The sequence below is a fragment of the Melozone crissalis genome, unplaced genomic scaffold (assembly GCF_028551555.1).
Source record: "Melozone crissalis strain CALT ecotype California unplaced genomic scaffold, PUWL_Pcris_2 ptg000004l_1, whole genome shotgun sequence".
Classification (NCBI taxonomy): domain Eukaryota; kingdom Metazoa; phylum Chordata; class Aves; order Passeriformes; family Passerellidae; genus Melozone; species Melozone crissalis.
Window position 1 is genome coordinate 5701858 of NW_026535782.1, and position 21429 is coordinate 5723286.

At 37.1% G+C, this 21429-nt stretch overlaps 1 protein-coding gene across 2 annotated transcripts in view; it reads left to right on the forward strand.

The window, feature by feature from the left end:
* KMT2E (lysine methyltransferase 2E (inactive)) overlaps positions 1 to 21429 on the forward strand; it is a 55526-nt gene that overhangs the window by 29640 nt on the left and 4457 nt on the right. For both annotated transcript variants that reach the window (XM_054278934.1, XM_054278942.1), the window contains 16 exons: positions 2106 to 2278; positions 3286 to 3324; positions 4921 to 5133; positions 6509 to 6639; positions 7679 to 7796; positions 7947 to 8056; positions 8906 to 9167; positions 10094 to 10192; positions 10936 to 11100; positions 12083 to 12391; positions 14212 to 14466; positions 14643 to 14787; positions 15495 to 15748; positions 15900 to 15956; positions 16815 to 17378; positions 20225 to 20526. In XM_054278934.1, coding sequence (XP_054134909.1) covers positions 2106 to 2278; positions 3286 to 3324; positions 4921 to 5133; positions 6509 to 6639; positions 7679 to 7796; positions 7947 to 8056; positions 8906 to 9167; positions 10094 to 10192; positions 10936 to 11100; positions 12083 to 12391; positions 14212 to 14466; positions 14643 to 14787; positions 15495 to 15748; positions 15900 to 15956; positions 16815 to 17378; positions 20225 to 20526 — 3196 coding nt within the window. The remainder of the gene's footprint in view (positions 1 to 2105; positions 2279 to 3285; positions 3325 to 4920; positions 5134 to 6508; positions 6640 to 7678; positions 7797 to 7946; positions 8057 to 8905; positions 9168 to 10093; positions 10193 to 10935; positions 11101 to 12082; positions 12392 to 14211; positions 14467 to 14642; positions 14788 to 15494; positions 15749 to 15899; positions 15957 to 16814; positions 17379 to 20224; positions 20527 to 21429) is intronic.

The window sequence follows — 21429 nt, forward strand, 5'->3', positions numbered from 1 at the left end:
TCGGTTAGTTTGCTTCAAGAAAAGAGCTTTTAATTGAACATTTCACATGGTAGAAAATTTTGTGTGTTAAGCTTTTATGTGTAACCACATCATCCTTTTTCTGGCAATGTTCTTAGCCCATTCTTCTGGGCCCTGTGGTTGGATGAGATGGTGTTGATTTTGTTTTTCTGGTATAAAAGTCCAGTTCTGGTGCAGCTCAATGTGCAGTGCATTACTGACTGTGGTTCAGTGAACTGAGCACCTTTGTCAAGCCAATACTCTCTCAGTTGTATACTGGCTGTTTTGGGTTTTGCTGGGAAATTTCTTTTGGGTTTTTGGGTTTTTTGGCTTTTTTTTAAGATGAGATATCTCGATGTGTAACATAAACAAGGATGTTGCTTCAAGCCGTTTGGCCTTGAAATTGCTGCTGTCAGGATCACTTGCTGCTTATGGGTAAAATGATCTGGGCCCAGAACTTGTGAAATTTGGAGAGTTTGTGATTTTGCTTCTGACTGCAAACTCAAGATCTCCCCTTAGTGTGCTTTACCAAGGCTCTTCAAAGTGAAAGCAGGTTATGTAGGTTAGAAAGGAGTGTCTCAAAACAACTCCATGTAATTACATGTTCAGCTGAGGTAATTATTTTTTACAGTAAGTTAGAGCACAGTGCAGACAGCAATACTGAAATGTTGCTTCCCTAAGGAAAACAGTGTTTTGTGGGGTTTGGGGCAAGGGGAGAGGTGTGTGGCTGTGATGTCATGATTCTGCAGGCACTAGCGTATGGACTGCAGCCACTGACAATTTTAAGTTTCTGTTTCCCAGACATTGGTTATTTTGCTATTTACTCTTCTTTGATTAGACGTTTCTTCTTTCCTTGTGCTTTTTATGCTCATTTAGAAAATATTCTCAGCAGAGATGTTAACAAATTCAGTAAACATCATAAATTCCTAGCTTATGAAATATAATTATGTGCCTGATAAGGTGTTCAAAAGAATAACCATGATGGTAAGGTGGGATTGTTTACTATGCACAGAAGAATCCTGTTAAGGAATGTTGTGAGCAGGAAAAATCCAGAGTAACCAGAGTAGCTGGAGTTCTTTATTTAGTAAAGAGGGTTTTGAGAATTAGGACTGCTGAGTGCACTGATTAAAGCAACATCCTTCTGAGAGCAGAAGGAATGTTTTCTCTGCTCTCATATTAAGTATTTGTAAAGCTTGCTTCTGTGCTGGGTGAGAAAGTTTTACTTAGTGTGAAGTGTATTTACTGAATGCAGAGTATTTGGAAAAGCTGCTAAAGTCTGAGAAGCCTGTACTGAGCACATGCAAACAACAGTCTCTTATCTGTGTGCATCATCTCTCTTCCAATCCTCCCCATCCTTCACAGCCTTTCATCTTGACAGAACTAGGGTAATCCTGTTTCAGGTCAGGATATGTGTTTGTCTGACATAAATGCTGATGTATGCTAGATTTCAGGCTTTGGCCTTTAGGTCTGTGAGAGCACAGCACAAAGAAAAAGTATCTGTCAGTTTATGTCTGATCATCTCTTTTCTCTTCCTGAGTAGCAGAATGTTACTGTTGGGGATTTTGAGTACAAAAGGCTTTTGGCTAAATTGACGTATTAACCCTGAAAAAGGCACTTGACAGTGCAAATTGCAGCTGAAATAGTTGATTATGACTATGACATGTGATTAATTAATAGAGCTTCACAAGAAATGCTGGCCAGTCATTAATTTTAATCCCTTCCAGAATACAGTCATCTGAGGGAATCCAAATGCTGTATTACAAGTAAAAGCTATATATAAGTGAATGTGTTAACAGATTTTTTTTACCTTTTTTGTTCTGGTTCTAATTTTGTTTAAAATGGAATATGGTCTTTAATTCCATTCAAAGAATGGAATTTATTCTGGTACCTTTTTCTTACCTTGCATTACAAACCTGTCTTAATTACCAGTTTCTCATTGGTCCTTCATTTTCATGCTGTTGCAACTGTTGGTGAATTTTGCATATGAATGCTTGGAGCATTTGTCATTATGAATTTTTGTATTTTGGAAACAGATGTAGAGTAACTAGTGAGTGTTCTAGTGTTCTTTCTGCAGTACTTGATTATTTAGAGTGTTCTTTGTTTTAAAGATGGGGACACCAGTGCAACAGAGAGTGGTGATGAGGTTCCTGTGGAACTGTATACGGCTTATCAACACACACCAACGACAATTACTTTAACTGCTACAAGAGTTACAAAAGTTAATGATAAGAAGAGGAAAAAAAGTGGAGAGAAAGAACAGAACATAGCAAAATGTAAAAAAGTAAGTGAATGTAATTTCTCTTATTACTTTGTGTTATAATTTATAGCTATGTGACATTTCTTACCAAGAGACACTGATTTAAAAATCAGGCTATTTTACTACCTGGGTTTAGCTTGAAATATATTACTCTGCAGTAAATTAGTGTCTTCCTGGGTGCCTGACCCCCACGACTCCTCCTTATTTCAAGTTAATATATCCTGCCTGGGCATGTTCAGTTTTATAATGGAGGCAGAATCTCCCCACAAGAATTGCATTTACTGGACCATTTGAAATAGTTAGAGGTGGTACAGAACAAGCTTTGGGTTACCCAAAGAAGAATTCCTTGGAAGTCTTCATTTGTGGTGGTTTTAAGTACAGAAATGTTTGCCATTGGTTGTCCTGATGTGACTCCATTTATTTGAGTAGAAATTGTGTAGAAGTGTGCTGTCAGAAAGCTAGCTGCTAAACTAATTAGAGTAAAAAAATAATGACATTATGCTGTTTAGCTGCAGATGTACAAACAGTATATGTGAAGACAAAACATATGTGAGGAAGTAAAGTACATGAAACTTCCTGAACAAGTGGTTTTCATGGTTAATTTCCTTGGCTTGTATGAGAATTTTGTTCTTTAAAACTTCAAAGTCAGAATAAGTTATTGATGTCTTTTTTGCTATCTTTAGTAAAATGTTTCCTTTTGATTGAATAATTCTCAGTACAAATCAGTTGCCATGTATTCTTCTGTTACCTCTGATATTTTAGCTTGGATTCTGAATTTCTGGAGAACCAAGTTGTAATGTGAGAGAAAGGTAGAGGTACCTGACTACTGTGCACTTAGTTAGGAATGCTGAATGCTTTTAAAATACATTTTGTGAGACGTAACCTCTTACCTTCTTGAGATTTCAGCATGGTTTGTTCTGTTCTTTTCATCTTTTGTGTTTAATTGAAAAGTTGTTCATTAATAGGTTTTCAATTCCTTAAGAGATTTTGTATTTCCTCCAGTGAATATGAATATCTTAATTTTATTCCAGGCATTTCGAGAAGGATCCAGGAAGTCTTCAAGAGTAAAGGTAATGTGATTTTGTTTGGGTTTTGTTTCATACCTTAACTGTATGTTACTTAAATAATAAGCATCAAGAATATAATTGGGGCTATACACTAAGAACTATTCTCTTCTTGGTAACTAATATATTACATATGCATCATAGTGATTTTAAATTAAGGCATGAGCACTACATCTCTGTCCTCCGAAATTAACTGAAATAATTAGTGCAAATTTTTATTTCAAGAGCCAGTGGATTAATTGGCGCTCATGTGTGCTATGCAAGGGAGTAAAATTGAGTGAACGCTTCATTTAAGTTTAGTGGTTCCAGCTTTTCATAACTGTTTAGCAGCAAAATAATGAAATAGCTGTACTGAATTTGAAAGCTAAGTTAGTGGTTCTGCTCTGTCAAACCTCCATCTACACCTGGTGGGACTCCTGTATATCTGGCAGGATTTTAATCACTGGTACTGGCATAGTCTGAGGAAATTTTATTGGGATGTCTGCTTTGTAAGATTTAAGCAGTCTTTAAATTTTCTGTGATATAAAAATGTGCATGGTGTGAGAACTAGGTATTTCCATAGTTCATTCATACTTGGAATATATAAAAACAAGTGGGATGCAATTTATGCTTCAAATGTGTAAGATGTGCCTTGGGAACAGTGAAGACTGAATTGAGGAAGAAAAATCTCTAATTTTGTGGGTTTTTTTTAATATGGTGCTTGTAAGGTTCCATTGTTTTTTCATGGCTGTCTTAGCATCACACCTTTGAAATGCTGTTTGTATGTATGGTTTTCTTCATGCACAAAAGAAATGTAACCAGGTCAATTGAATTGCTGAACTACTTGTGTTTTATTAATGTTTAATAGTGTCTCTGCTCAGGTGGATAGAAAAGGGAGCGTTGGCTGGCTGCTGCTGTCCGTAAGGAGCTTTGGTTGGCTGCAGCCTGGCTGCTGCTTGTGAGGTCTGGAGGTACAATGGCACTTTCTTTAAAAGTGAAAGGATCTGAAGCACTGCAGAAGGAAATTGTATAGTGAGGAGCAGATAAGGAGGGAAAAATTTTATGTGCAAAGCCTGTAACATTAGAGTCACAACCTTAATGTAGCAGGTGTACGGTTAGTGAAGTTTAGTAAGTTATGCAGCAGAAGAAAAGATACAGCATGATCTTTGAAGTTAAAAGGAGAATGAATATCAAGTCTGTGTATTACAGGATAAAAGCTGGAGTTCTCTGTATTTGCATATGTTCACAAAAGTTGAGTGGGCAGGGAGACCTGACCCTCCAACTCTTGCACTTAAATTCGTGATGCAGTGCAGTTGTGGGAGGAAACAATGTCACTCTCCATTCTCATCCCACTAAGAGCAGGAGTCACTGTTGAGGAGGGAAAGCATTCCTGAATTTGGGTGATACTTAATAATAAAATTCTTTAAAGGACGAATGTAATGGGACGGAATTTAACTCAATGTTTTTAAGTAATACAAAGTTTTATACTAGACTTGCTGAAGAAACCCAACCCATAAAAAGTGGCATACCTTTGCCTATCAGTTTGTGTCTTGTTAAAGAATTTTTCTTTTTTTTTTTTAATATCTTGCCTTCTAATATCTGGTGACTTACTTCAATTTTTAGGGCTCAGCTCCAGAGATTGATCCTACTGACAGTTCGAACTTTGGATGGGAAAATAAAATCAAGGCATGGATGGATCGCTATGAAGAAGCAAATAATAACCAATACAGTGAAGGTGTCCAGAGGGAGGCACAAAAAATAGCTCTCAGATTAGGCAATGGAAATGACAAAAAAGAAGTCAGCACCAGCAATCTGATTTTCAAACCTCCAGTAGAGGTAATGAGCTGTGCCTTGTTGTGTTACTGCATGCTCTGTTTGTGCCATGACATTAGATGCCTTAAAGAAACCCCAACCAACCAAAAAACCCCAAACCAAAACAAAAAAAAGCCACAGGAAAAAAACCACAAAAAAAGGGACTTCACATTCACTTTCTTTTCCTTGTCTCACCAGATTTGAGCATCAGAATTTTAACATATTTTTCAGATTTTTACACATCCTGTAGCACCCTGGTTATGTTTACATTTGCATATCATTTATCCTAAAAAGTAGCTAAGGTGTTAGTTTCAGCCTGAATATTGGGTTGCCCTTAGACTGTCTCTTGACACATAGTCAGCTTTAGTCAGCTTTGCTGCTGTTTCTCTCTGAGAGATACCTGGAGTTGTTACAGTAGAAAGAACCATTAGAAGTGAATTTATTTTTTCCCCCTACTGTGTGTATCATGATGTTCATTGTCTACATTTTTCTTAAGGTGTGGTAAGTGTTCTGGATGTTCATGGTGGTATTTCTGATACTGATTCTTTTTTGACTCATGATCCTGTAATTTCTAGTTTATGAGGAAATTGTGCAATGCTTTCATCTAGCCTTATTTATCAGTAACTTACCAGTTATTTACATGCTTAAAATCAGAGCCATGTAAAAAACTTAGCATTTTGTAGCAGAAATCTGGAGGAGTAGTTACTGTAGCAGATTAATGGAAGCATCTTTGCTTCTTTTTCTCAAAGACCATAATGGCATATGGGACACCCTCCTTAGAGGATTATCCCTACTTACAGAGCCTTTTGCCTACATAGAGGCTACTTCCTTTTTCATTGGTGATGGCAGTTATGAGAGGTGTGAGTTCACTAATTGCCAGGGTATGTATTGGTTTTTAATTAAAGCCATCCTTCCATCTAAAGATATGAAAATGAATTTGGAAACTCTGTCAGGATTCTTTTTTTTCCCAATTATTATGTTATTCCCTGTTTTGATTTTTCTTTAATGAGTTGTGAATGTCTGCATGTTTTGTTTTGTTCAAAGGAATTGTAGCTTTTTGAAAGTGTTGTGCAAAACAATGCAGCAATTCATCCTAGTCATGGTGAGAGTTAAGTGCACTAAAGGCTATAGTACTTGAATTGTAAAAACATGAATATGTTGGTTTTTAGCCATGTCCTGGAGAGCTAGGGCCAAAGCATTCCTTATGTCTAAATTGATAACTAGTGGCATTGCTAGGTGAGCAAGACAGCTTGGTCAGTTCAGTCTGGAGGTTTAATTACAAAAAGAAGGGGTTTTTTTAGTTAATATAAAATTGTTTAATAGTTGTGAAAATATAATATGCTATTAATGGAAAAATGGTAGAAAGTAAAAATTCATAAATGAATCTATGTCTTTACAGAGTTATGTGCAAAAAAACAAGAAAATTTTAAAGGCTGCCAAAGACTTGCCTCCTGATGCACTTATTATTGAATATAGAGGAAAGTTCATGCTGAGAGAACAATTTGAAGCTAATGGATATTTCTTTAAAAGGTTTGTTCATTCTTTATGTTTCAGTCAAGTGATTGTTAAAATGATGCTTGCCAAACTGTTGCTTCAAGTACAAGTGGATCTTAGTTACCAGCAGGGTCTTGTATTTTACTTTGTGTGATTAAAAGTAATGACAGCTGGAACCTTTTCTGTCCCCTTCTCTTCTGGATATCCTTACAGATTTATTCAGGAACTGGTTTTCTCTTTTTTGTTCCTCCCTGATTATAGAATTCCTGCATGCTCAATTGGGTAGGAAAAAGACAGGTTCTGCCATCATAAAATAATGACTATATTAATGGTAAAAGTTTTATTTTTTGTGAGAGAAATGGATTTTAAGTCCACAAGGCTGAGAATGAAATTGGACACAGATCAGCTTGGGGCTGTTTTACTGCCAGAGCTCTCTAGTTAGTTTACTGAGCAGTGTGTGGCTGCTTCCTTCTTCTGTGGGTTGGTTTTGATGCTGCCACTAACTGCATGAACACACCTCCTCAGAAATTTGCAGAAGGCCTCTTGGGGGAGATGGAGCTTTTGCTCAGTAAAGATACAAGGTTCCTTGGAAAAGCAGAATTTAAAGTAGGACTTCATAAAGTATTTGGAGGCCCCTTTCCTTCAGGAGGGTTGGTGCTAGTGATGCTGCAGGTATTAGGCAGGGATGTGGTGGTCTTACTTTTTTAAAAAAACTATTCTATGTGATGTATAAATTTCTGAGTTTCATTTTGTCATAAAAAAAGTTAAAGAAATTAGAAAAGCTTTAACTGTGTGTCTTCCATGTCTAGTGCTTGCTGTGTTAATGTTCTCCCTGTGGATCCTATGCAGATGATACAGGGCTGTAACTCCATTTTGAGGTATTCTGAGAATATATGTGGGGAATATATCATTATAATACATATAATGAAGCTTGAACATGTCATTCTTAGATTAGCCTCCAAATTTGGTGTATTGTACCAAGCATCATGTTACAAAGCTGTCTAACAAGGAGAATAAGCACTGTTTATTATCTTGAAAAATTATGAAATTCCCAATTTTCTTGTGTGTTTTTCAGGCCGTACCCATTTGTTTTGTTTTACTCCAAATTCCATGGGCTAGAAATGTGTGTTGATGCAAGAACTTTTGGAAATGAGGCTCGATTTATCAGACGTTCATGTACACCAAATGCAGAGGTGAGCTCCTTTAGAAAGTTGAACTAGGTTTCATTTACTTAGGAATCTCCTTTTCCATGAGATTCCTGATAATCTGAGCAATCCCTACAATTTTTATACAAGAACTTGAAAGTAATTCATGATAATATAATAACATTCTCTTGATTACAGGTGAGGCATGTAATTGAAGATGGAACAATTCATCTTTATATTTACTCCATCCATAACATTCCAAAGGGAGCAGAGATTACCATAGCATTTGATTTTGATTATGGAAATTGGTAAGTATTTGAGAATACTGTTCTAAAGTACCTCTGATGCTCAGTAAGTTACTTTGCAATTCAGAATGACTTTGGTTTTGCATCATTTACTTTCTTGCATGTTTTAATAACACAAAGCTCCTTAGGCACTGTATTTACAGTGAACAATGTGTGTGTGGGCAGAGTTGTGTATTTTTATTACTGCATTCTGTGGCCTGCTCTTAAGCCAGCTTGGATGCAGTGCTGTGCAGACCTGCCTTTGCTGCTTGACCTGAACTGTGTGTGGCCAGAGCACGTGTGCTAATCAGCACGGGTTCACACTATCTCAAGATACTGGGCACTGTTCAGAGTTGTAGACATACTCCTTCTAAAAATACATAATAGTTGTGTTTAGTACCTGAAACAACTGACAGCTTGTTTCGGTTGAACAGGTTTGAATTTCCTGTGTATTCAAGTGGAACTTAGAATTGTGCAAAAGTGAACTCTGCGTTTGGTGTGCTTGTGCTGTAAATTGTGTTTGCCATTTTTGCATATAAAATGAACTCTGACTAAATGCATCTGGTTTGTGTTGGTTATATTTTCTCCTAGGATTATACTCAGGTTTTAGGTGTCTTTTGGCCTTCAAGCAGAATACTAACTTGAATTTAAAGGAATTCTGTGTGGCAGAGCTAAAGAATTAACCTGTAGTTACAGTTTTTGAGTTACAGTAGTGTTGTATATTGTGGTGAAAACTCAAGTGACCTACATGTTAACATGATTGGTTTGCATTATAGCAGATGTTTAATGTGAAATATCAGTGATTCAGTATTGAAGGGTCTCATTGCTGTACAACCTAATCAAATATGCCTTCTCACATTTAATTACTTGCAGTAAATACAAAGTGGATTGTGCTTGCCTCAAAGAAAATCCTGAGTGTCCAGTTCTCAGACGTTCCGAGCCTACAGAAAACATCAATACTGGATATGAAACTAGAAGGAAAAAGGGAAAGAAAGAGAAAGATGTTTCAAGAGAAAAAGAGACTCAAAATCAGAACATCACATTGGATTGTGAAGGAGCAGCCACCAAAATGAAAATTGCAGATAATAAACAGAGGAAGCTCTCTCCCCTCAGGCTGTCCATTTCTAATAATCAGGTACTGACACAAAGATGCTCAGAAATAATTTAAACTTTCTCATTTGAGAGTGATTTTTGATCTGTGTTTTGTGTCATGTTTTCAAGAAATGATAGCTGGTATATGGAATCTTCTCCTGGTCTTTTTATGTAATATACAGTGCTTATATAGAACATTCACAGGAGAACTTGTGTTGTTTTTCAAAATTGAAGAGTAGGAATTGTGGGAAGAAAAAAGCTGTTAAAAGTGCATTTACATTTTCCCATACACTTTCTTTATGGTAGCACCATATGTATCACCCCAGGAAAAAGCTACTAATTGCCTGGTGTCTATGTTTAGATATATATTTTAGGACAAACTTTCAATCTTTGTCTAGTCCTTTATGTAAAAGTGAAATCGCATATAGGACTAGTGAATGCTTAATTAGTTTCAAAGTTACACTTTCATGCTTGTTTTTTCTTTGAAAACAGAAAACCATTGTTAGTTAGGTAACTTCTGTGTTTCCATATGATGTGGCACCATCATTAGATTCTATAGTGAATGTTCAAATGGAAAATGTGACTTCAGTTGAGTACACTTCAGAGCTGAGTAAAACTTCTGTGTAATTGATAACATCTATTTTGGCATTCATTCCATTTCACTAAAAATAACACTTTTTTGTGGGTGGATAATATAAAGCTCCTAACTATTTAACTGATTATAAAATGGTTAGAGCAGTGGCCATTGTTAGTGTCCTAAAGTTTCCTTTGTTTTGAAGGTTTCATTCTGATACTTCTTTTTGCTTGGTGGGATGAGGGAGTGGGGATGGAACACTTTTCATCCTGATTTGTTAGTTTGGCTGCTTCGGATGTAGTGGTCTGAGGATTCTTAGTTCTTTGTAGCTTTCAGTTCACTCTGATTTGCAAAAGGAGTAGAATTTCTGTAAAACAGTCGCTTCCATCTTGCAGGAGCCAGATTTTATCGATGATATAGAAGAAAAAACTCCCATTAGCAATGAAGTAGAAATGGAATCAGAGGAGCAGATTGCAGAAAGGAAAAGGAAGATGGTAAGTTGGGAAGCAAGTAGCTGCCTAAAAGGCATCATTAAGGCTTAGTGACACCTGCTCTTCCTATGCTAATTGCTGCCTTTTTGTGGGCTTGTACAATCTGAGCATGTGCAAAGTCAGATCCTTACATGAACTTAGCCTTAAAATGCAAGGCTTGCTATTTGAGAACAGTTCATCTGGGTTCATCACTGCATTCTGACAAAAATCTGCTTTTCTCTTTAATTGTATATCATTTTTTAGTGTCTTTAGATGATTTCTGCAATGCCTGTTTTAGATCTCATTATTTGCTCTTTTATTATTGCTTGTGATTTGTAATGTCTATTTTTATAGCTAGCATTGGGAATTAAGATTTTCCCCTATTTTATTTTAATTCCCTACTTGAATAAAAAGTCACAAAAATCCTAATTTTTTGGTTTTGGTAGAACAGTGTTAATAAAAATAGCATCTTAAAATCTTCCTTTTTTGTTAGTATTAAAAAAATTAGGCAAGTTCTTAAATTCAGAGTAGGATTCTCTTGTTTGTCAAGCTGGTATGGATGCAAGCCTTTCTTCAGAAGTCCCGTATTTGCAGTGATTGTAACATATCCTTTTAATCTGATCTCCTCCTAAACTTGATCTTCATGTCAGACATATACTGAACTTGTTTAGAAGTACTTGAAAAAATAGAAGCGAGAGTAATTAAATATTTTGTATGTATGGAAGATTATGACTAAAACTGATCGTGATTTTTGTTAAATCCATCAGACAAGAGAAGAACGGAAAATGGAAGCTATCCTGCAAGCTTTTGCCAGACTAGAAAAAAGAGAAAAAAGAAGAGAACAGGCTTTGGAAAGAATCAGCACAGCAAAAACGGAGGTTAAATCAGAATGCAAGGAAGCACAGATTCTCAATGATGCTGAATTTATTCAGGTAGTTATCTGGAGCTTTATTATAAAGCTAGCTTTTAACATTGCCTATTTTATCGGTTTGGCTGGCACACTGCATGTTAAGATGTATAAATTTTTTTATCTCCAAACTCAATTATATGTTACCAAAATGTTCTTTGACATTACACTTTATTAGCTCCTGATTTTTTTTCCAGATAAGATACATATAGAATTCTTTAATGAAGAATTTCAGTTACATGAATTTATGCAAACATACACACATACACCCACACTAGCTGTGTAATTCAGTCTGTCTTTGAAGTTCAGGATAGAACATTTATCAGTGTTGACTTTAGCCACAGGAGGTGACTGTCCTTAGGCACCCTCTGTAACCAATGGAGAGATATTTGTTTTTTTCAGTGGGTTTTTCAGGAACGCTTACTAGTGTTCCTGAACAGATAGTATTCTAATATTTCTGTTATTTTAAAGGAAATAGGTTAGTCAAGTGTTTTTTTTCTGAGTTCTTGCAGATGATACTTCATGTTTTATAACAGTTTTTAACTCTGTTGTTAATGGATGCTTCTTAGTTTGCAAATACTAATTTAATGATTCCCAGTCCAGGTTGTTTCCCTGAGCTGTGTATGTCAGCATTCTCTTAAGTACCTTTTGTGACAAAGCTAAACACCTAGTTAAACTATGAATTGCTAAAAGAATATTGGATTGAAAGATATGGTGAGACAAGCAGTTGATTTCTAGCTTATGGATGAATGAATGTTGTGATCTGACTGGTGATGGGTGTGTGTGAGCACTGCTGCTGATGATACAGCAGGTGCTTGGGAGGAAACTACAGGAAATGCTGTCATTTGCCTTCAAGGAGGAGAAATTGTTGTAGTTCTGACAACAAAAATGAGATTGAGACTTTCTTCTGTAAAAGAAGAGAGAACTGACTTCTTTTCTTTCCTAAGAAAGATAAGTAGCTCTAGACATGTGTGGGATCTGATTACTTGACTTTTGTCGTGTCCCAGGAACCGGCAAAAGAAGAAACTGCCACCAAGCCCACCCCAGCCAAAGTTAACAGAACTAAGCAGAGGAAAAGCTTCTCCCGGAGCAGAACTCACATCGGGCAGCAGCGCAGGCGGCACAGGACCGTCAGCATGTGCTCAGATATCCAGCCCTCCTCTCCTGATGTGGAAGTCACTTCACAGCACAACGAAACTGAGAATACAGCACTGGTAGCTGAGCCTGAAACAGAAACTGTTGTTACAGAAATGGTTACTGAAACAGAAGCTCCAGCACTTAGTAAATGCCCTACAAAGTATCCAAAAACAAAGAAGGTAAGTCTCTTGAGGGATGAGGAAAAGATGGACCTTAACAGAGTTTTTAAAAAATTATGGGCTGCTTCATCAGTGTGCAACTGCATGTATGGGTTGTTTTTAAAATGTTTACTCATTTCTTGAAAAATCACCATTGTATAGTCACTCATTGGTAATAGATTAAAATAGGAGTAACATCGTTTGGTGGAAGTTATTTTGGATTGAAGACACTTCCAAATTACATCTTCAGAGCAATTTGGGAACAAAATGTTTTCTAAATGAACTTTCTAAATGGATTGAATATATTTTGAAATAACCAAAATATAATTAAAGCTGAATTTAAAGAGAAACCCAAGGAAATAAAAGTTGCCAATCCTTTGTTCATTGTATGCTTCAGATAGCAAACAATATCTCCAAGAAACTCACTGACTCCTAGTACTTCTCAGCTGTGTTCTGATGTAAATGGATCTAAACACCACAAATGTGTATGTGCATGTTTGGAGGGAAAATTCTTTACTTTTTAATGCTACTTTTCTTTTAAATTTCTTTCCATTAGATGCATTGCAAAAAAGTACAAAATGGCACAATATTAAAAGACACTCAAAAATCTTGTATCTGCAAGTACAACTAAAGAAGTACATCTTTCTGCTTTAAATTTCACAGAATGCATTAAAAAGTATTTGTAGTGTGATTTATAAGAAAATTTTAATCAGTGGAGGAAAAGGGGGGATGGGGAGTCAAAGGTCAAAACTTCTTGTCAAAAGAAAAACAACAATTTTAAGATGGTTTTCTATCTTAAACCCCCAAACATAATTTAGATAAGTTTTTTCCCAAAGGTACCTGAGTCATTCTGTAACACTGCTTGTTTGCATCACTGTTACATTCTTGTGAGGGGGAACACTTCTTCCTTTCTTGCCTGTTGCATAGCAGAAAAGAAGGAAGAAATGTTGAATACTCTGAAACAGAAAAAAAGAGCAGTAAAATTCAGGCTTCAGGTATCTGTGAAATGTCTCTGCATTGCATCCATTGTACCCTAAGTGCAGAGAAGGTCTTGCTTTAAAAATTAATAAAATAAAAATGGATTTTTAAAAGACAAAATAAAATGTATTATGATACTTTGTGTTAAAGTCTTGATATCATACTAATATTATTTACTGTTGCGTGTCCTTAATTTTGAATCACTGTAAAATCCAGGAGGTTAGTTTATCTGTTAATAAAAACTAAAATTTACTGGCATATTTTTTAAAACACTGAACTAGCTAGGAAATACTAGCCTTTTTGGACCAGTGTGTCTTTGTGTTCAATTACACCAAGTTTACTACCACAGTTGGAGAGTGTTGAAGGCAGCTGCCTGACGTGTTGGCTGAGGCACAGTCCTGACAGTATGGAAATCAGATGAGAGGCTTCTTTAATTTTGCTCTGTTAACGTTACACTATTTGTCCTCAGCCTGGTACTCAAGCAGAAGTTGAAATTTTGTTTTAGAATTCTGTTACTGAATTGACATCCTAATTGATGTAGATGCTTTTATTGTAATGTTGAGTGAGAATTAAATGCAGAAGAACTAAGTGTAGTTTACAACAAAAGGAAATAACTAAACACCCCTGTCCCTCCCCCAGACTGGTGTGTCAGCAAACCTGTACTGATTTTTTCTGCTGTTCCCATGATTTCACTAAACTGAGCTCATTCTTGCCAGGTCTTCTTAAACTTGGATCCTGGAAACTGTATCTGGTTTGTGTAGTAGTTGACTAGATGAATAATTCAACTAAACACTTCTAAAAAGCCACTGGTAAACACACTCATAAAGTACTAATTATTGTTTTTTTTTTCTTTCTCTGTTTAGCACTTGGTTAGTGAATGGTTAAGTGAAAAGAGTGAGAAAGCAGGGAAGCCTACAGACACTGTGCCAGAAAGGCCTCTACGCATAACCACAGACCCTGAAGTTCTGGCTACCCAGCTGAACTCCTTACCTGGCCTCACTTACAGCCCACACGTGTACTCAACTCCAAAGCACTATATCCGCTTTACTTCTCCATTCCTTTCAGAAAAGAGGAGGAAAAAAGAACCTGTGGAAAACATTACTGGCTCTTGTAAGAAGGTAACGCTTCCCTTCATTGTGGTGTTCTATCCCATATTAATTAAAAAGAAATCTTTATTTACTAGCATAAATTCAGGCAGAAAAAGGCTGTTTGGGAAACCAGTCGTGCTACACATTTTGAAATGTTCATCATTAAAGTTTTAAGTTGCTAATTGGAACTTCTTGGTTTTTTACAGCGTTGGTTGAAGCAGGCTTTGGAAGAAGAAAACTCAACAACGATTGACAGATTTAATTCACCATCACAAGAGAGATCTAGAAGTCCAGCCATCAATGGTGAACATAAAAGTCCTTTATTACTGAATGACAGCTGTTCCTTAACAGGTGTGAAGCTTTTGTAAATACACCATATAAGAGCTATGATGAAGTAGCTGATTGTGGAGCACTGTGTTTTTAAATTGATGACTTGATGAAAATTCCAGGGATATTTTCATGTTTCCTGATACTTACTTTGAAAGAAATGTTTAGTTGCATAGCAGTTGGGAATTTTTCCCCTTTTAATGTGTATTAATAAGAAACCATTATATATCCTAGCATTTACAGTCAACAAAAGACTAATGGTTTTGCTATTAGTATTAAGAGGTCAGGTTATAAATTTAATTTTCTATGCTTTCTATATACTTAGAATCCCTTTAAAACTCAGTATGCCAGTGTAGTGCACAGGGGGAAAAGCTGTGTAATCTTGTAGGCATAATAGAAAATTGGAGTGCAGTAAAACCACCTTTTAGCTGAACAGTCTTAAAAATGCATAGAATTTGACTTGGCCTTCTCTGAAGGCATAGACAGTTCTTCCCAGCATCCTGGCACACTGAATTCCCTTACTGATATATCTGTAGGCTGCTAAGAGTTTATTTTTCAGGAAGCCTGTGGGTTGTTAAAAGTTCATCTCTCAGCAAGCCTGCCCTTCAGAGATTTTTTTTATCTTAAAATTCGTTAATTTGGAATTAACAATTTCATTACCTAAATTAATTAAACAGCTGTGATTGTTCTATCTAGAAATCATACAACTTTTTTCTAATTTTAACACACAGATCTAACCACACCACTAAAAAAACGAAGACTCTATCAGCTGTTGGAGTCTGCTTTCTCAGAAACCTCCACACCTACTCCTTCTCCCTATGCCACACCAACCCATGCTGACATCACTGCCTCCGAGCCATCGTTGTTTGCCACTCCTCCCCGGGTGAAAACAGAGGATGACGCTTGTCGAAATGGTTACAAACCCATCTATTCACCAGTTACTCCTGTAACTCCATGTATACATGGAAATACCATGCACTTTGAGGTGAGATTTGGCGTGAATTCTAGAGTGTTCAGAGGAAGTGTTCAGACATTGCAGTGTAAATCAGTATTTTGTAAAACTCCTGCTATAAAATGCAGGAGAGGTATTTCTTTAGGCTAAAAAATTGACTTGCAATTTCTTCTTGTTTATTTAGAATATTTCCTCACCTGACAGTTCCCCAGAAATAAAAAGGCGAGCTTACAGTCAAGAGGTAAGGAAATTTGTAGAACCTGCAAATGGTATCATTGCAAGTTCCTGAGAATTTAAAGGCTAACTTCCCCATAGATTTTACTTGCTTTCTCCTTTGTATTTCCACTTTACCTCTTATATTTTCTATTTTAAACTGGTTTCTCTCTGTATCACTTAAAAATCATGATTTGGATCAGGATCACCTTTTATAATGGAAAGGAGTAACTACTGCAATTTGTAAATAGGAACAGAAAGAGAACATTTTGTTTTCCAGGCTGTAGTTAGATTCAGATTACCATTTCTCCTTGTTACCAGCATTTCTAAATTGTTTCTGTTGATCCCAGTTATGCTCAAAGTGAAAGAGCAGAGCAGAAGGTTAGTGAGTCAGCATAGGCGGTGGATTAGTTGAAGAACAAGTGCTGTTGGAATATGCCTGGGTATTCCCAGCCTGCAGGGGGCATGTGTCCTGCCATAGGGCTTCATCCTAAAATTCAGAAGTGTCTTGGAAAAACTTCCTTGTCCTGCTTTGAAATAGGTGTTTTGACACTGAGGGAGGATTGCTTTTACATTGAAGCAAGTGCTTTCAAGCTTCCTGGCCTGGGACTTGCTCCTTTTGAAGCTCTTCCCCTTTCTCTGCCAGTCATAAATAAACCCTGACACTTAAATATTTATTTTTATTTTTGTTAATGTACATTTATTTAAATGCTTTCACATAATACATGGGAATAGTAAAACTAAGAATCTGGCTGTAGAATTGTTTCTTAAAAATTCATAAATTCATGGTACTGGCAGGCCTTTAATCCCACTTAACAGCACATCTGAATGTCAAATAGGTTTGATGGAATGTGAAGAAGTAGTTACATGTTTTTTCTTCATGCAGGGCTATGACAGAGCATCGATTCTAGCACTGAATTCTTTCAGAAATTCCAACCTGACAGAAATGGGCCTGCAAGAAATAAAGACTATTGGATATTCTAGTCCAAGGAACAGAACTGATGTCACACGGCAGTGCACTGGAGAAATGGAATCTGTGTCAGACCTCCAGCTGGGACTCGAAGTAATTGAGCAAAGTGCACTGCATAAAAACCTGGAAGCCCCCACACATGATAGGACTGATTCAAACAGCCAATTAGAAACTGCTCATTGTGGACGGGGCACAATTTATTCTTCCTGGGTAAAAAGTCCTGACAGGACAGGTGTAAATTTCTCAATGAATTCTAATTTGAGGGACTTGACCCCTTCACATCAGTTGGAGGTAGGAGGTGGATTCAGAATAAACGAGTCAAAGTGCCTGATTCAAGACGATGCGAGAGGCATGTTCATGGAAGCATCTGTTTTTTGTACTTCAGAAGATGGAATTGCACCTGGCTTTGGAAGGACTGTCAATAACGACAATTTGATGGATGGAAATTGCACACCCCAGAACCCTCCACAAAAGAAAAAGGTTATACATTTAAGAATCATTTGGTCTGTCTTCCATTGTCTGCTGATGATGTTTCTATAACAGAAAGAACCCCATTGTAATAAAAACCAACTCATGGCTCATATTTACACACTACAGTGTAGTAGACATTCAGGAGAAGTACTGAAGGGCAAAGAGCAAAGCTGCATAAAACTATTAGTAAATTTATTTTTCCAACGTAAAAGATACAAATTCTATTTCATATGAGTCTTAAATGAATTGCCCAATAAATAATTGCTTTTCAGGTTTGAAAATGGTTGCTTATGCCACCTGGTGTTTACAATGCTCTGTTATACATAATATATACTATCATCTTAGAGACCACATACTGTGAACATCTGTTATGAATTAATGCAAGAAGTTGCAAGAATAGATTTATGTTACTCAGACTTGAAAGTTACAACTGCACAGAAATCCTTAGTTCCAAGAAATATTTTTCTTGGCTTAATTTGGTTTTTTGGGGTTTTTTTTATTGTTTGAAAAATAAGCTCAATCTAAATTTGCTACTCTCATGAAACAGTTGTAGATAAGTGATATTGTCATGGCTAACTCAAACCAGGGTTGGAAGTTACTTTGTCTAATTCTTAGACTGCATTGTACTGTCAGGTTGACTCCCTTTGCAGAAAGAATGACAAAGATGGAAGGCAGTGGGCTCCAGTGTACCAGTTTGCCTGTTCTGTCTCATCACAGACTCTAGTAATTTTTCTTGTTTGAAAGGTGTGATTTATTTTCTTTACAGAAGTAGTGGTGAGGAGGTTGAGGTTTTCTGCATGTGTACATGGCTGCACAGTGGGGTCCAGGGCTTTTTGGTCACATTGCAGCCCCTTGTATATTCTTGCTGCTCTGGAGCATCCTGCTTTGGTGCACTGAGGAGTCTCCCTTCAGTAGTTCTTCATCAGAACTGGATTTTTGTTTACTTGCTTCAAGCTGAGACATAAATGGAGCAATATTGTAGGAGCTCTGATCTTACCTGGTCACAGCCCTGAGAATTTGATAGATCGTGTGTGTGTTACTGCAGCCCTGCTAGTTTGGCAAACCAGAAAAGAAAACAGAAGCCAAAATTCCTGTAACTTGACAGTCGTCTTTTTCTGAAGGGTAAATTAGGCTTCACAAATCCCAGCAGCACTTAGTACTTCAGTGACCCTCCCCAAGTCCCTTGCTGGCAAGGGTTGCTCCAGGTTGTTACTGCTGAGAGCTTACACTGCACTAATCCTCCACTAAAGAAAGGTGTGGCTGCCCCTGACACCCCCAGTCCCAAGGTTCTTGTCTAAAAGGCTCAGCTTGAAGAAACAGCCAGAGCAAAGTGCATCTGTACCCCTGAAAGAGAAGAGGGTTTAGGATTTCTGAGGACACACAAAAATTTGGAACTTTAGACAGTATAAAAAAAGAGGTGGTGGGCTAGATCCCACCTAAGGTGAAAGGTGAGGATTTGGGAATTTTGTAGGAGACTCATAAAAGCCTTTTCCCTAGACAAGCAGTATCCTTAGGTAGGTCTTTGTAGGATGTTTTTGCATATTTCTGTATTTTTGTGGACATTTGCTTCTCTTTTACTGTTGCACAAGTCCTTTATCAATACAGACCTGTACATTGTGCCACACTACATGGGTTCCTTAAGTTTTCTTTAAAGCAGTATTCCTTAGGGGGTCCCTGTTACATGATGTGGAAATAATACAAAATTGTTTGAAAGTGAGATCAGTTCTTTATCTGAACTTTTTTATGCAAAATCCTGTATTTTTCACTGTTTTTACCCTGACATGTGGATGGGTCTCTAATATATCTGTTTGAAAGCAAACAAACAAAACCCCTTAGGAATGGAAACAGCCACAGTTTTGGTTTTTCTCTCTGTTTAGAAATGGATGTCCAGTTTTATAGAGGATTAAGCCAGTTAAACATTAATTTTTTTTCATTATTGCACTTCAGTTTGTTGGTTTGGATGCTGTATGGGTTCAGAGCAGGATGTTGATAACTAGAAGAAAATCTGTAGACATTAAATGTAATTTTTACCAAACGAGTGTAGTTACTCAATAAAGTAGGTCTGAAGGTCAATATTTTAGCTTTGTAATTCAAATCCTGAAGATTCATGGTGAAAACATTTGAGCCTGTATTTTTTTCACTGAAGGCAATTTACTGACCACCAAAACTGGTTTCTCTTACATGGAACTTTGGTGTAGTGATTGTATATACATAATACATTAAATAGGAACCATGTGTCATTATTTATAGTAATTTAGTTAGCTTAAAAATATGTTCTTAATCAGTCTGTCTTAAAGGACAGTAAAGACAAATTCAAAACAAATGGGAAAAATAAGTTGAAAATTCTGGATGTTAAAAAAAGGCATGAAGAGCTTAGTGAATTCTTTGATATATGAAGCAGAAGGGGGTAGTGGGTTCTCATGCAAGGGAGTCAGTCTGAGACCTGGATGTGACATCTCTTGAAATTAGCTTTACTAGATCAGTGTAATAGTAAAATTCTGCAGTTCAGGAGAAACTGTAGAGTCCTTTGTAACCACAGCCAAGAGTATGACCTCAGCAGTGGACCTTTTGCTGACGTGTGTCATCTGCTGCTTCTCTGAGGCCGAACACATAATGCTTCTCTTGGCAGAAGCACTTTTTAATATCACCTTTGCAGTTGGTAGCTCAGTACTCTGTAAATTCCACTGCAGCTGTGGTGAAATATCTTCAGTTAATTTCTGTCCTTTTTTTTTTTTTAAACCAGTTACATGGTACATATTACTGAAATATACAGTTCATTTAACAGAAACTGTGAGAAAGAAAATGGGTAAAACTTCCTTTCTAATGTTTGTTTGTGGGTTGTTTTTTCTCCTCAGGTGTCCTTGTTAGAATACCGCAAGAGGCAGCGTGAAGCTCGGAAAAGTGGCTCCAAGACAGACAGCTTCCCCCTGGTTACTGTATCTCCTCATGCTGCTGGTGCAGGAAATACAAGCAGTAATAATGGTGCTAGTGATGGGTATAACAACAGTGCTGAAAATGGGGAGCAAACTGAAAACACTGCAAGCCTGCCTTTACCACTGCCAACTGCTGTTTATAATGCAGCTCCAGAGGACACTGGCAACAACTGTGCAGTTAAGGAATCTTCCTCCAGTGAGAAGAGTGAACCAGAAGTTCAGTGGTGAGCCACAAAACTACAGGATTTCAGTTTAATTTGGAAGAATTATTTATATGAATCTAAGTCTTTGGTATTTGAAATCTATTTTTCATTAAGACTGCTGTTGCAGGTTACTGGCTGGAAGCTCTTCTTCCAGCTCAGTGAAGAGTTGTCTTACCTTTTATCTCAGAAATACAGCAGACACCTCATAATGATTCAATTACATGAAGAATTACCCAGAAGATACTTATTAAATTATTTTATCTTCTAATGGCAAAATAGATATTGGTTTGAGCCTTTGTGTCCTTGTATTTCCACTGCTTTGTCTGTGAGATGAAGAGATTTTTTCCTGTTAAATCTCAAAGCCTTTCCAAAAGTACTGTAGGGCATAAGGTGCAGCAGGAGAAAAATCTGTGCTGATTAGCAAAGGCTTCTGGAAGACCTTAGGAGGTCTGGTTTTCAGTCCTGGCTGGAATGTGTGTGGGATGTTTGCTGTTGCTGAATTGCCCAGTGCAGGGCTGAGTGCAGCCTGGCCAGCAGCTCCTGCTCAGCTGGGAGCATGTGGTGACACAGCATTGTTGGTGTTTGCTCAGTGGTTCCTTTTTGCAGACCATATGGGCAGTGTGTGCAATGCCAGATACTCCAGACAATCCAGATCCTGAGGAGAGGTGGAAGTGTGGATGGGGAGAAGATGGACTTCAGTCTGTGTAAAACACTGCACAGATTTTTCACTGAGATTTGGTAGCTTTAAAATAGATCAGCTGTGGTGACACCGTCTCCAAAACATTAGTAGTGCAAAATAAATCCTGCTGATGTTCTTTGTACTGTAGTGGTGGTGTAACTGTAGTGAGGATGAACCATGGGCTTAGGAATTGAACATCCTTCTACTCAGATGCTCCAGCTGTTCCAGAAAAGAAGATTTTGTAA